Source organism: Geotrypetes seraphini, chromosome 3 (assembly GCF_902459505.1).
Source record: "Geotrypetes seraphini chromosome 3, aGeoSer1.1, whole genome shotgun sequence".
Lineage (NCBI taxonomy): Eukaryota > Metazoa > Chordata > Amphibia > Gymnophiona > Dermophiidae > Geotrypetes > Geotrypetes seraphini.
In genome coordinates, this window is record NC_047086.1 from 82,664,713 (window position 1) to 82,681,277 (window position 16,565).

At 42.4% G+C, this 16,565-nt stretch overlaps 1 protein-coding gene across 3 annotated transcripts in view; it reads left to right on the top strand.

Annotated features, from left to right (window-relative positions):
- Positions 1–16,565, top strand: part of ALLC (allantoicase) — an 83,307-nt gene that overhangs the window by 34,065 nt on the left and 32,677 nt on the right. For 2 of the 3 annotated variants that reach the window (XM_033939012.1, XM_033939013.1), the window contains exons 5-7: positions 2,783–2,908; positions 7,737–7,816; positions 12,349–12,481. In XM_033939012.1, the coding sequence (XP_033794903.1) occupies positions 2,783–2,908; positions 7,737–7,816; positions 12,349–12,481 (339 nt within the window). The remainder of the gene's footprint in view (positions 1–2,782; positions 2,909–7,736; positions 7,817–12,348; positions 12,482–16,565) is intronic. The other variant, XM_033939014.1, reaches the window with a different exon arrangement.

Here is a 16,565-nt window from a genome sequence, read left to right on the forward strand (position 1 = left end):
CCCCATGGTACTGAATCTCTCTCCGATGTCAACTCTGCCTCTCTTGTAACCACTCCTGCCCCGAGAGATGATTTTCTCTGCTTGTGACACTCACGTATCTTGGCCACTGGTGGGTTCAGGAAGATTTTTATACAGTGACTGCTCCTCCCTTTGGAATTCTATTCCTAACTATTTACATGTTGAATCTTCTTTAATGCAATTTAAAAAAAAGTTAAAGACATTTTTATTTGTCGATGCCTTTGAAACCTAAGTGTCCTTGTAAGGGCAAAACATTTTGTTTCCCAACACAAAAACCCTTCCCAGTGTACTTTCCTTAATTGTTCTCTCTTTCTCTATAATATTGTAGTTCCAACCTTTTTTCCTTTTGTTCCTGTTTGTCCTTGGTTAAAGCGTCCTTGGATGTATTAACTACCCCTAAAGATGTCTATTAATTCTAAATTTGTATTATAGTTATAATATCTGTTTTTACTAAAATTATACACTTCCTAGAAGTCTGATTAGGCGGTATAAGAAATTTTAAATAAACTTGATTCGCTGGCGCTTGGAGTCACTGGGAAGCAGTTCTCTCTTGTCCCTTTGCTGCTGTGGGTGCCATCGGGCTCCAGGGTACAGAAAGACCAGGGAGCCAGGGGAGGGAACCTCCCTGGGGGGGCAGTGCTATCTTCTGTCTCCTGGTGCTCCATGCCCAGGATGTAAGCCAGCCCTGCCAAACTAAGTGGGCTTGTGGGCTGGCTAAATCCAGAGACTCCCCCATTTAAAGAAACTGTCCAGGCCCAGGTTTTCCCAGGTGTATGGTAACCCTAGCTATGTAGTCCGAATTTCAACTGACAAAAACAGTTTTGTACTATTCTACATCAAGGAGCTTAAATAAAAGAACCCTTTAGTAAACCACAATAGATGAAGGCTTCCCTGAGAAACCTTTATTTGTTCCTTCCTTGTCTAAAGTAGCATTTAGTGGGGTGGGGGTGGGAGAGGGAGAGGAGAAGTTACTGTTAAGTCATTTTACTGTTAACTGGGGTTATTAGTAACTCACTGCATAAAATGTGACCTGTACTAAAATATTATTAGATAGTGGTAGAATAACACGTCTTAATGCTAGCCCATATTGATAACTACACCCCTATATGCTAAACTAAACTAAACTAAACCATTAGGTTTGTATACCGCACCATCTCCGCATGCGCAGAGCTCGGTACGGTTTACAGAGGTTAAGAGGAAAGGAATTACAAAGAAGGGATATAGGAGAGGGACTGAGAGGATAGAGAGGGGCAGGGTACTAGAGAACGGGAGGAGATTAGATTTTTGAGAAGAGCCAAGTTTTCAAGCGTTTACGGAAGGATTGGAAGGAGCTAGAATTTCTGAGCGGGGATGAGAGGTTGTTCCAGAGTTCAGTGGTTCTAAAGGGGAGGGATGTTCCAAGTTTTCCTGCGCGGGATATACCTTTTATAGATGGGAAAGATAGTTTCAGTTTTTGGGAGGGTCTAGAAGAGAGCGGGTTTGATGAATTCCAGAAGAGTGGGATAACGGGAGGAAGGACGCCATGTAGAATCTTGAAGGCTAAGCAGGCACATTTATAGAGGACTCTGGAGTATACTGGGAGCCAGTGGAGCTTGGAGAGGAGTGGGGAAACGTGATCAAACTTGCCTTTTGCGAAAATAATGCTAATTGTTATCCTTAGTAATATATGAAGAATATTAATTCTTATTCAAGCACTGCTTTTCTTTGAGTAGAAAATCCCTTTAAACTCAAGAAACACTGATTAAAGACAATACAAATCTTAGGAGAAAGGTTGAATCTTTAGAGAATTTTTCTCGCATCAATAATTTAAGATTGGTGAACTTCCCTAGGGTTACTATGATAACCCCTAGGGAGAAAAAGAAATACTTGTTAGAAATTTTGGAGATTTCGTCGGAAGTGATACCTCCATTTACACAAGTTTACTCTCTCCCTAATAATCCGCAGAAACAGCAGCAAGAAATTGCTCAGGAATCTTTGAATGTCTCCACATTATTGGAGCTATCTGACAAGGAAAGGGCGACACCTACAACTTTGCTATTAACGGTGGCTTTGGCACCGTATAAAAACTGGTTATTGAGACTTTTCTTTAAAAACAAGCAGAAGCAATTTTTAGGTATGAGATACCCAGAGACTTGGTAGAAAATTTTTACTGTTAAAACCTGGAGTGTTAGCGATATTTTACTTGCGCCATCCATGCAAATGTATTGTGCATTATTCTTCACAAAAATACATTTTCTTTGAACCTTTCCTGCTGACAATGTTCCTGTCGTTATCACGACTGAAAAAGGAAAAGGTTAAGAGCTAAGCCCTAGATAAAAGGAAAAAAATGACGGGACATTCCTGAGTTTAGTTAAATTAGTCTTGTTAGTCTTCTTACATATATCTTACCTATTAAAATCTCACTTTTTGTTACATTTTGGATACGATAAAGGGAGGACTTGAGTTGAAATTTAAGCATGTTTTAGTACTTTGTTAAATGTTGCATTTTCTTTGTAACAAGTTCTTGGCCTAAATTTTTTTTAAAAAAATTTCCTCCAATTGGTTTTAAAACTTGGCCTAAATTTTGCTCTCTGTACAAGTTTATACTTGATATTTAAATGTAAAATTATAAATAAATAAATAAAAAAAAGAAAATCCCTTCAGACTGTGCATTTCATGTGATAAATGGGTCATAAGCTCTTGAATAACATTTCTGTACGCTTTCTTTCACATATTAAAGCCAGTAAAAGAAGTCATATTTTGAATTATTTTTATTACTTACTAGGTCATGACTGGTGTATCATTCAGCTGGGTGTACCAGGTATTATTCATGGGTTTGATGTAGACACACAGTTCTTCACTGGCAACTATGCTCCTCGTGTTTCAATTCAGGTGGCAAGCCTGAAAGGAGGTAATGATTTGGACACTGAGTTCTAAGACTGCTAATGTTTCCAGTTTCTTAAACAAGATAGAATAGCCTTGATTAGTGACTGTGTGCAACTACTGACAGTGTTTCATTGGGAAGAGAGAAGTTTTCTGTTTTTCTACAGGACAATCTCTATAGCAGGAATATTCAAAGCACAGTTTGTGGATATGAGCTAAAGAGCTAAATGAACTTCAACCTGAGTTTGGAATTTAAAAGTGCTAAAACAATTGGCCCAGTATTTAGCCATAGCAATGAACATGTTTTTAAAATGCCCTCTACTGTTTGGGTAGGTGACGGTACTGAATCTTCATAGATGGTACTTGCCACTGGTGACTATCCCCTAGTTCTATAAATTTGCATGTACAAATATGCTTAGCATGCAAAGTAAAAAGTAAAATAACTTAAGTGAGTAACTTAATTTAATAATTAGCTGACTATTGCTATAATTGGTGCTAATTGGCACTGATTAACAGATAACTGTCCTTAGTTGGGATGCTAACAATTGTGTGTGCAAAATCCATACTGCACTCTTATGAAACTTCCAAAATGACAACCCCTTATATTGGCCCCTTCTGGCATTCATTGTCACGTCTAACATTTTGTGTGTGAGTATTGTTTCTTAATTTAGCAGCCTTTCATTGCATCTGCTAATTCAGTTTCATATTGAGGAAATACATACTGACTTCTTGCAATTTGAAAATTAAGCTTTATGACATAAAAGGTTACACATGCTGAAAGATTTTAATGTGGCCCTTTCATTAAGAAAAGTAGCTTCAGTGGAACTGAATATTGCAATGACATTTTCAGAAGCTAGGATCATTAGGACATAAGAACTTCCATACTGGGACAGGCTGAAGGTCCATCAAGTCCAGCATCCTGTTCCTAACAGTGGCAAACCAAGGTCCCAATTAAAGGGGGGGGGATCAATTTTCTATACCGTTCTCCCAAGGGAGCTCAGAATGGTTTTACATGAATTTTTTCAAGTACTCAAGCATTTTTCCCTGTCTGTCCCAGTGGGCTCACACTCTATCTAATGTACCTAGGGCAATGAGGAGATTAAGTGACTTGCCCAAGGTCACTAGGAGCAGTATGGGTTGGACGAGAAAAACATCTATCTGCCCCTTTATGCTATTTTTTGGATGTTTATCTTTCTTGAAAATGAACCCTTTTATGACCGTGAGCACATCAAGTTTACCAACCAAGTTTATTAGGGACTAGTTCTGAACCCCCCCCCCCCCCCCAAGCTTCTGAACCCACAACCTCAGGGTGCCAAGGCTGTAGCTTTAACCACTGCGCCACACACTCCCCTAGCTAGATCCCAAGTAGTAAACCAAAAGGTCATATCAGCTCCTGAATAATTCATAAACAAAAGAAGCCCCCATCTTCTTTCTCTTCTTTTGCTTTCTTCGATATACTCATTGTTAAATTAACTAGCATTTGATGTGACTGTACATGTGCAAAACTTTTTCAAACATATGTTTAAAAGACATTTCTTGGAGGACACACTGAATGTAGCTGTGTGACCTTTATGTGTGACTTCAATGAGCTGAAGTTGTTAAAGAATGACAGTTACAACTTCCGGCCCCAAATATTACCTCGCAGCGCACAAGTGTCTCGTCACAGCGCACACAGTGTAGAGCACAGTTCTTCAACCGCCGGTCCGCAAACAAAATCTTGCCGGTCCGCGAAGGATTCGGTCCCCGCCGCAACGAAAGGCCGGCGTCAGCTGACTTGCAACTTCCTGTTGCAGTCGCTGTGCCGGGACTCCTGCCTTCCACCGCGTTTGCCTCCTGCCTTGTCTCCGCACCTCCAGACCAGCAGCGGCAGCTGTGTATGCTTTTAACTTCGGCACAGAGCTGCCCCTAATCAATAGTTTAGCGCGGTTTCATAAGGCAGCCTCGGGGCCTTTGCTAGGCCGGCCCACATCGCATCATCGAAGCGGGCCGGCTATCAAAGGCCCCGAGGCTGCCTCATGAAACCGCGCTAAACTATTGATTAGGGGCAGCTCTGTGCCGAAGTTAAAAGCATACAGAGCTGCCGCTGCTGGTCTGAACTCTTGGGCCGCTGAAGGAGGGCAAAAAGCAGCTGTCCTGGAGGTTTCCCTTCCTCTCGCCTTTACAGGTTCCTTTTTTCCACCTTTTTTTTTTTCCTTCAAACGGCAACGGGCCCCAGCATCGACATCAATCAAGTAAGTTCCACTGTCAATCAAGCGGTTCTGCTCGGCCAAAGCTTCCCCTGTGACATGAGCCACCCTCAGGGGAAAGAAAGTGACCCACAAAGGTGAGGGGAAGGGGGGAAGATGATGGAAGTTGGGGGGGGGGGAGAGAGAGAGAGAGAGAGAGAAGGGGCAGATGATGGAATGGAGGAGATGAGAGAGAGAGAGAAGGGGACAGATGATGGAAGTGAGAAGAAGGGAGAGAGAGCAGAAGGCAGATGGATGTCAGTTGAGAAGGGAGAGCAGATGCTGAATGGAAGTGGGGAAAGAACACATACTGGATGGAAGGAGGAGATAAATAAAGGGGGAAGAAAATAGTAAGATAATGGAGGGGTGAGGGAAAGGGGTGACAAGCTGTGTGTAGACACAGTGAAAAGAGGGAAACGGGACTAAATAGTAAGAAAGAATTTAATTTAGATGGAGGCAGAAAATAGAGAAGGAAGACCAGAGAAGAAAAGGGAAGAGAGAGCAGAGAATGATCAGATCTGAGTGGAGGAAATGAGAAGAGAGATATGCTAAAAACCACAGGGGGGAGGGAAGGATAGAGATGCCAGACCATGAGGGGAACAGAAGGAAGATGATGGATGCTAGACCAAATTGGGGGGTGGGGGGGGCAGGAGGAGAGATGGCAGGGAAAGACAGACAGTGAATGGAAGGGGCAGATGCTGGACTGAAGAGACAGAGAAGGTTATCATGCTGCTGTACCGGGCCATGGTACGCCCTCACCTGGAGTACTGCGTCCAGCACTGGTACTTTAAGAAGGACACGGTACTACTCGAAAGGATCCAGAGAAGAGCAACTAAAATGGTTAAGGGGCTGGAGGAGTTGCCGTACAGCGAAAGATTAGAGAAACTGGGCCTCTTCTCCCTTGAGCAGAGGAGATTGAGAGGGGACATGATAGAAACATTCAAGGTACTGAAGGGAATAGACTTAGTAGCTAAGGCAGGGAGAACGAGAGGGCACTCTCTAAAGTTGAAAGGGGATAGATTCCATACAAACGTAAGGAAGTTCTGTGGTAGAAAGCAACATATTTATTTGGCTCATAACTTGCTGGCGCCCGATATTTTTAGCTCACAGTGAAAAAAGTTTGCTCACAACACCCGCCCGCTTAGAGGGAACACTGGTTACAAGTAAATAATGCCACTGGCTTTCTTTTCATTTTTCCTATGCATACATGTAGTCTTGATCCAATTTAAATAAAGCAATGTGGGCAATGGTTTTGAATTCCTATCCTTACTTTAACCTGAGCACTTTGAACTTCTGCCCAGGTTGAGTCTTGGTAGCAAACTGTATAGTTACAGACTACAAATGTAGGCTGGAACTCTGCCTGGGAAAACGATTCTGCCCTGAAGCCTTCACCCCACAGACATTGAACATATTACACACAGCAGCATGAATAAGGCTAATGCACACAAAAGGCAATGAGGGTGAAAGCCTACAGGACAGTATGCTAAGGACGTGGACATTTCATATCTTTCATTGAAACACACAAGGGCTGAGAGACACTAACAAGTCAGTTTACACGTAATCCCATCCTGGTGCTTTAGTCACCATTGCTGCTTGTTGGCTTCTACAGCTCTCATAACGACATCACTAACCAGAAAAGCACCAAAATGGGGCAGAAACACCAGATTCAAGTGAAAACATACTCCTGTGAACATTTCTAGGGTAGCGTTTAAATGTCTCACGTGGATCTGGAAAAGGGGTGTGGCCATAGAGGGACTCTTAAAATACATGCAATATTATAGAACAGTGCGGTTCCACACCCAGCTTGCACACTGGATTTAAACCTGGTTTCAGTTGGTGTAACTTCTCACGACCAAAGTATAGTGCAGATCCCAGAGCTACATAGACAGATTACTGATTCCATACGACCCACCAAGATCCTTAAGGTCCATATCTCAATTTAACCTCAACATTCCTTCCCTAAAAAATATCGGCACACGCCGTATCTCAATTTTTTCAGTTACAGCCCCTACAATTTGGAACACTCTTCCACTACATTTAAAAATGGAAAAAAACTTAAAAAAATTTAAAAGTAACTTAAAATGCTTCCTTTTTAACGAAGCTTTTAACTGAAAAAAAAAAAAAAGGCACATTTCAGAGATTAAATAATTAATACTTGTTTTTTAATTTATACCCTTCCCCTAATTCCTTTTGTGTTTACCTTAAATGTTTCTTATTTTTATTTCATCAATTGTATTTCTTACCCCCTTTACCAATCGTGTCTATTGCATGCTTGTCTATAATTACCTAATACGTCAGTCATGTTGATCTTAAAAGTTTGTATTAAACGTTTTATTTACTTTTTTCTGTAAAGTTATTTTTATTCTGTACAACGCTTTGAAGAAACGAAAAAGCGTTTAATCAAAAATTGAATAAACTATAAACTATAAACTACACGCAATTCTACAAAGGCTGCCGATTCCAAAACGCCCATTATAGAATACCATTCAGTGTCAATTTTTTAAAGTCACCTTTATATATATATGAATTACTCAGTGCTTTTGTTGAATAATACATACAATTGTCATGAAGCTCAGATTTAACAAACTTGTGCTTTGCTGTATTTTGGTTGTGATCCTTTCGCTTATGCAGAACATTTGCCTGAGTTGCCGTCAAGAGGAAAAAGGATGGGAACTGCCGCTTCAGATGAGGAATTTGAATTGATTACAAAGGTATACTATTGCTTACAAAATTATCAATATTTAATATCTAATTCCAATTGAATATACTTTAACGAGCTTTCACTTGCTTACTGAAGGACAGATTCAAATACATTCATTATCCTTAATCAGGTTATCAAATATAGACATGTTTATTTATTTATTTTTAACCATCTCAAATTAACATTCTAGGTTTCCTTTAGCAAGGCATCAGACCAATCCAGAGCCAGTTCCTCAACTTTCAAAGAGACTTTGGGCTTGATATTCAACTTTCAGAATTAGGATCCTGACTTGGTCTCTTTGAAAATTTTATTAGGGCTGAAATGCCTAAATTTATACTGAAAGAGCCTGAGATTCAGCCAGTGGCAATCGGTGTTTTGCTGACTGCTGCCACTATTAAACACGGATATTTAATGCCGGTTACTGCTGCTGAAAGGAATCATTTAGCGCTGAACTGGAAACTGGCTAATTTGGAGGCCTTCCGGGAGCAGAGCGGTCACTTGTCTGATTATGGGCCACCGCATAATCCACCCCCCCTTTTACTAAGCTGCGGTAGAGGTTTCTACCATGACCCGAAGTGCTAAATGCTACTGCACTGCTCCGGCGCTCATCGAATTCTATGAGCATTGGAGCAGCGTCAGAGCATGTAGTACTCTGGGCCACGGTAGAAAACTCTACCACGGCTTAGTAAAAAGGGGCCAAAGATAGGACTGACTTTTATGCAGTTAACCTGGCTGACTAAGTGCACTTAACTGGCCAAATACTGATTCTGCCCCCGGAACAAACCCCAAATAGCTGGTTTCCAGTTCAGTGCTAACCACTTAACAGTTTATAGTTTATTACACTTGATATACCGCCTTTAATAGTAAACTCATTCAGCGGTTTACATAATAAAAACAGTAAAACCCTCAGACTCGATCCAAGATGGCCGCACGAGAGGTTGTTTGAGTTTCACTCTCCCTGAAGCTCCTTAAAATCTCCGTGTACTTCTAAATTTTTTACCTGTTTTGAACAATGCCGAAGAGGAGGGGACGCAGCGCTGCTGGAGCCTCGCAGCGCTCCAGAACGGCCGTCTTCGGGAATATAGAGGAGCTGATGCGGAGAATGCAGGGCACACCGGCGGCTTTGGGGAGTTCCCCGCGGGAGACGCACAGTGGAGGCGCGTCTGTGTCGCTCTCCATGGGGCCGGAGACATCGTTGAGCCCCGAAGCAAGAGCACCTCCCCCACGCCCTCAGTCAACCAGTTCCCCGCGAGAGGAGGTACTTCCTGAGGTCGGAGTTCACCTCCTCCCGGAGGCTAAGGAGAACAACGGGGGAACTGTGTTGCAGGACTCCCTGCCGGTGCAGAGGAGTCTGAGCGAGGAGACTGAGGAGGAAGCGCTGGGGGATGAGAGAATTCGACAGACTGCCGTTGAAGACAAGTTGCCAGAGGGTGAGCTAATTAAATTAAAATCACAAACTTTTCAACTTGAAAAGCCCCGAGAGGTTACATTAGATTCTCTGTGGGATCTTGTGGCCAATTTGGCAAGAGCTATTAACCCACAACTACAACAACTAGAAAAGAAACTTAATAACCATGAGACTGAGATTAAAAACTTAAAGACTGGATTAGAGGACTCAAAAACTTCAGTACAGAATGTCTGTCAAGAATTAAAAGTCTCCCAACAAATTACTGAGACATTAATTAAAGACAATATTAACCTAAGAAGGAAGATGGAGGCAATGGAAAATTTTTCTCGTAATAATAACCTCAGATTGATAAATTTCCCTAGGGTTTCTATGATAGCCCCAAGGGAAATGCTGAAACGTTATATGACGGAAGTATTGGAACTTCCTGAAGAGTCGTTACCACCATTTACACAGGTCTATTACCTTCCAAATAAGACTCAAGACCAACAACAACAACAACAGAAAATGGGACCTGAACATATCTAATATTTTGGAAATGTCTGATAGAGAATTAGTGACCCCAGCCACTTTACTTTTGACAGTAGCTCTCGCACCAGATAAAAACTGGTTGCTGAGACTTTTCTTTAAAAATAAACAAAAATAATTTTTAGGTTGTAAAATTCAGATGTTCCCAGATTTGGCTAGGGACACACAGAGAAGGAGACGAGAATTCTTGTTAAGGAAACCTGGTGTTATATCTCTGGGGGCGACTTTTTACTTGCGACATCCATGTAAATGTGTTATTAATTATCATTCTCATAAATATGTTTTCTTTGAGCCATCTCAACTGACAACCTTTCTTTCAACTGCATCTCTGGAGAAAGAAAGTGCTTAGTTTAAGGAAGGGTTCTTTAATCTCATTCAACTAGTTATTACTTGGTTTATATATAATTACTTTGATTCGCCTATTTCCCCTCTTGGATCTTATTGAGGACTTGAGTGAAATTTATGCTTATATTTGATATTTCTTTATATATGTTTTCAATTGTATTAATTTCATGCTGAATTTCCTTTCTGTACAAGTTTTATGCTTGATTATATTGAAAAATTCAATAAATATTAAATAACAAAAAAAAACCAAACAGTAAAACCCCAGAAAGGAACTACATAAATATAAGCCCAAAGCACACCCCATAAATACATATCCTAAAATTCCAATTGGAGGAGGTTTCTTATAGTGGGCCGAGTTTTTTCCAATACGAATTGCTGCGCCGGCTTGTAGAGCCAATTGCTACGTTGTAAGAGAGAGATTTATGCCACCTTTAGGAAGATATTAGACATTCTAATAATAGACTCCTTGAGGCAGGCCCTTTTGGGCCGAAACACGATCATGTCGGGTCATGACATATCAATTTAATTGAGCACCAGAGTCTTCCGTCGCTGTTTTTTCTACTTTCCAAGTTTTGGGAAGTAACCGTCTCCTGTTTTCTTGTGTCGATATTCACTACTGACAACATTAGTCCCAGATATTTAAAGCCGAGACTTGTGTGGGCTTTGGCTTTGAATATCCAGTTATTTTTAAGCCTGCTAACACATGGCTGCTTAAGTCAATATTCATCAATTAATCAGTCATGGATTATTGCATAAAAACAGGACAGACATTTATGTAGTTCCATTTATAGGCTAACCCGGGGTGCTGGTGCCTCTGTTCTTTTCTCCGTCCCTCCCACTCCTTCCCCGCCATGCACACACCTTCTCGCCCCCATACCTGGTAGGTGAGGGGGCAAAGAGGAGGAGAAATGCTGGTGCCCCTACCATGACAGCGCCAGGGTGGTCTACCCCCGCCCCCCTTACTATGCCACTGATCAGACTCATAGGGCTCCTTTTACAAAGCTGCGTTAGCGGCTTTATTGCACGCAACTTTTTAGCGCGCACTAACCCCCCTCGCTAGCCAAAAAAATACCGCCTGCTCAAGAGGAGGCGGTAGAGGCTAACGCGGCCGGCAAATTAGAGCGCGCACTATTACGCGTGTTAAACCGCTAACGTGGTTGTATTTTGACTGTCACACCACAAGCCCTCCATTGGGAGGCACATTTTAGATAGAATATGGAGAAGGGAATTTACATGTCCAAATGTAGAGCCTCTTATAAAATATTTGCAGGAGTGAAAGTCACAATGCACAAAGCAAGCTGTGATTTTAGCAAGCAGTAGAAATCTTTCCCACATACACTAGGGGCAAAGCCAGGCACCCAGTTTTGGGCAGACCTGAGCCCAGAGCATATAAGATAAGACAGTTTCTGGAGTAGTGAGGTGCTTTCTTTTTCTACTGGGGGATGATAATTATAATGGGATGCCTTGGGCAGGGGATGCATGTCTGAGGGAAATGCAAACAGAATGTTAGGAATTATCAGGAAAGCTTTTCTAAGCTAATATTCTGCTTCTTGAGTTAATTTTTTACTTTCTGAATATCATTTTTTTGGCCGGTTATTAGATTTGTGTTGTTTGATTGAAGTAATATAGTAGATGAGCAGTTGAGATGTAATTTATAGGTTGAGTTGGTATAATCTTATGATTTTTGTTGATGTAGGGGATCGTTATGTTGTGCAAGTCCTGACATATGTATGCAATACTGTGAGCCACCTTGGATAAAGGTGGATTAAAAATGTTTTAAATAAATAAATAAAACAAATATGAAAATGTTATAATGCTCTTGTATCTAGTGGCAGAGCGAGGGTAGGAGGTGCCTGGAACGGTGGTGCTTTCCGCCCTCTTCTCCACCCCCCTGCCCCTCCCCGCCATGCATGCATCTTCCCTTCCCTCGTACCTCTTTAACCCTTTGCTGTCGCGAGCAGCATCTCCGACCTGCTGCCCGTCCCAGCCTCAGCTCTCTCTCTCTGACATCACTTCTTTGTCCCATCACTCATAAGCACTAAAGCAATGATGCTGAGGGCAATGATTACCGTACCCTCAGTAAAGGTTTTTGCATAGTAAGTTAAGTCCCATTTTAACATTCCTGTAAAAAAATATAGATGTGCATGATAAAACTTATTATTATCATGAGTTTTACTGAGTAGGTTCCGTAGTATTCTAGGTTAGAGGTAAGAGGAATGTTCTCTTAAGATCAGAGTAACGAATGCATTGATATTTATCATCAGCTCAATTCAGATACCTGGGAGATTCTAGTTCCTATGACAGAGCTAAAACCAGGATATCTTGAAAGTAGCCACAGTTATTTTACTGTCCGGTCTAAACAGAGGTGGACCCACATCAGGCTCAACATATATCCAGGTAAAAAAATAATGTAGTATATTCTAGTGCATTTAGGATTGCTTCTCTAAAGCTTTGTATGAGGGTAAAACATTTAATAAATCCTATTGTATGAGGGTAAAATATTTAGGGCTCCTTTTACTAAGCTGCGGTAGCATTTTTAGCGCGTGCTAACCCCCCGCACTACGTAGAGAAACTAACGCCAGCTCAATGGAGGCATTAGCGTCTAATGCGCGCGGCAATTTAGTGCACGCTAAAACCGCTAGTGCAGTTTAGTAAAAGGAGCCCTTAATGAATCAGGCTCTTAATCCAATTTCTTAGAATTCTTTACATCATTCCTTTCTTCATCTCTCAAAACATCTTTCATTCAACTTGATATCAGCTGTCTTGTATGCTACAGTATGTAGTATTACTGGAAAGAGGTATGATAAACTCACAGATACCTTATTTTCTATTATTCTGTGGCCATTATTAATGCCATATAGTTCACACTTTCTTGGTAAATTTCAGCTTCATAATAAGGCCAGTGCTGGACAGACTTCTATGGTCTGTGCCCTGAAAAAGGCAAGGACAAATCAAGATCAAGTATGTGTCTTTGGATTAACCGTATATTTAACACAACCATTCCTATCAACGTGATTCAGTTGTACGAATTTTTATGAAGCTGTGTCAGGCTTTTTTGTCACCGGCCACGGCGGTAAAAGCTCTGATGCTCAAAGAATTCCTATGCGCATTGGAGCTAATAGTGTCAGGTCAAAAGCGCGCCGGGACAAAGGCACGGCCAGACAATTGAGCGCAGCGCGCGCCGCCGCGCCGCTCTAAATTACTGTTTTTAGCGCTCCGACGGGGGGGTGTGGGGGGAACCCTCCCACTTTACTTAATAGACATCGCGCCGTGTTGTGGGGGAGTTGTGGGGGGTTGTAACCCCCCACATTTTACTGAAAACTTCACTTTTTCCCTGTTTTTAGGGAAAAAGTTCAGTTTACCGTAAAATGTGGAGGGTTACAACCCACCAAACCCCCCATAACGCCGGCGCGATGTCTATTAAGTAAACTGGGGGGGTTCCCCAACAAAACCCCCCATCGGAGCTCCTAAAAACTGTAATTTAGAGCGGCGCGGCGGCGCGCGCTGCGCTCAATTGTCAGTGCACGCTTTTGTCTTTCGCACCGTTGTCTATGAACCGAGCTAATACTGTCACGCATGGCCAGCAATACAAAAAAGTCTAATGTGGCTTCATAAAAGGGAGCTATAAGCTAATAGCTAACCATGGAATCTCAAGTTAACCTCCTGGTTAAAAGTTCATTCTGTTTGCTGAAAATTCAAGGAAAGTTAAAAAAATATTTTGATTTATCTCAATTTATTTTAATAGTTCAAGCATTATGGTTATCAAAATTAGATTACAGTAAATATGTTTATGCAGGCTGTAGAAAACCTTTGCAGGCTTTCCAAAATACTTTGTGGTAAGAATGATATTTTTGGTCTGAATTGCTTTGCAATACCTCATTTGCTTGTACTGGTTACCTACGGAGGCCAGAATTATATTTAAAATATGCATGATGGTATTTAAGATTATCTATAGAGTGGCTTTGGAATCTGATGAAATTAAAACTTTCACGTCTTCATTTTCATATTCAGTAGTCTCAATATGGAATGCCTTGCCACTCTCTATAAGACAGTTGAATGAATATTCTAGTGCAATAGGTGAAACATTCTAGACCCCACTCCAAAAAAGGAAGAGTATAACCTCTCCCCCCGTATTGTCCATCATCGTTCTTCTTTCCCATTACAATTGTAATTCTACCCTCCTTTCCATTTGTTCTTGTACATTTTGTAATGTTTTAGTCTTCATCATATTCCCCTAACGTTTTAAAATATTTATATTCACTAGTTTTGTACACCGCTTAGTTATTTTAAGTGGTCTATTAAATTTTAATAAACTTGGAAACTTATTTTTAATAAGAAGTAATTTTGTCCCTTTTTCAGGTAATTTGGTTCTTGGAGCGTTTTCCAAGCTTTGCCTGCTTGAGAACACACAGACCGGTTTGTAGCTGACAGGCCGATCCCACTTGGTACCTATTAGCTAGCTTGTATAGTTTTTTCTGGAGCTCAGGGTCGTTCCTCATGTGGTCTCACTTACTGCTAAGCAGGGGTCGAGCACAGGCTGTTAGACACCCTTAGGAGGCTCGGTGATGTCTAACAGGGTGCCGGCTGTGTCTTTGCACCTCTGCTTGTCCCAGTGTGCATACATTGGTCCGCAGTGGTGAAGGTATAGTCAGACATAGAAGTCTGATTGGCAGCCTGAAGATCAGCTTTACAGAAGAATTCCTAGCATTGTGCAGTGAATTTTTTCATCCAGCTATGTTGAGAGAGCTGAAAGCAGATTGCAACACAGATCCTGTCAGGTCACAGTGAGTACAGAGGCTGAAAGCCTGTGAGAGAAATCGGGGGAGATTGGAAAAGTGGTGTTTTGAGTGTTTCTGGATGTTCCCCTGTGTTCCCCCTCCTTAGGGATACCAGATTTTACTTTAGTAAAATCCATACTCCTAGACTCACCCCCAGATCCGCCAATTATCCCAGGACAAGCAGGCAGCATATTCCCACACATGGGTGACGTCACCGACGGAGCCCCGCAGCGGACAGCCTCGAAAGCATCTTGCTTGAAGATCTCGAGCTTTCGATTGCTGCATCGCGCATGCGCGCGTGCCTTCCCGCCCAAACTAGGGGGCGCATCTCCTGAGAGGATCCTCAGTTCAACGTTTTCCGCGGAGCCGAGAAGACTTGTCGACTTGGTTCCCGTAGCGTTGTGCCTTCTCTTCACCGCGGCTGAGTACTTTTTATTGTTTTCGGTCGCTGTGTTCGTAATTCTAATTCTATTTCTACTTATATTTTATTTAAAAAAAAAAAAAAAAGATACATCTTTTTGTTTTTCTTTAGCGTCGGGTTGGAAGATTGAGGCCTAGGCCTCTCTTCTCCGTTCTCGACACGGACTTTGTCCTATCTATGTCCCGGCCTGTTACCGGGTTTAAAAGGTGTTATCAGTGCGGTAGAACTATTTCCATCACTGATCCACATAGTCGGTGTATGATCTGTCTCGGGTCGACTCATCGCCCCGAAGATTGTATTCGCTGCCTCACTCTTCAACCTCGTGCTTTTAAACGCCGCTGCGACAGATTTTTGGAGCTTTTTCCTCGTATGGAGCCTGAAAAAGCTGTGGCCTCGGTCGAGGCATCTGTAAAATCCTCGACTCCGGGTCCAACCTCGAGTACTAAAACCTCGACCTCGCCTCCTCGACAGGCCTCGGCCTCGAAGACCTCCGGGTCCTCGGCCTCGAAGGCCTCGACGATGTCCTCGAAGCCTGGATTGGGGGGTAAGTCTCCTGCTTCCTTTTCAGGTACCATCTCTAAGAAGCCGACAGAGTCTACCTCCATTCAGCCTGGGGCCCCAGGTTTGACTCCGTCTTCCAGACCTTCAAAACGTGCTTCCAAGTCCAGGGAATACTCTCGATCGAGGTCGCCCTCCTTGGAACGCACGAGACCTCCTGTGACTCCGAGTCCTTTGGTCTCCGTCCCCATGTTTGAGGATATGCTGAAGTCAATTCTGACTACGCAAATTTCCTCAATAGTGGCTCAGTTGGTACCGGTCTCGACTCTGTCTGCGCAACACCAGCCTGAGCATAAATCGGCACCCTCTCGACGATCTCCTCGTCGCAGGTCTCGATCCAGGGTTTCCTCGTCAGACTCCTCGTCTGAACATGGAGCTAAACAAGCATTACCTCGATCCAAGCACAGGTCTCGATCTTCGAAGCTTACCTCTACAAAGAGCTCGAAGCATTCTGATATTACTTCTAAAGCTCATACTACCATTGCCTCTTCAATATCGTCGAGGCATTCGAGGTCGAGGACACCACCTTCGAGGCATTTGTCTCGAGAAAAATCTCCTCTTACTAAACCTCGTACTCCGCGCACTTCTCCGACTCGGAGCCTTAAGCGGAAACATTCAGCCACTCCTCCTCTGACAGGCAGTGGAACATCTTCCATCACTTTACATCTTGAATCTGAGCCCCTATCTCAGTATTCACGCGAGGCTTCTCCATCTTTTTCAGTGA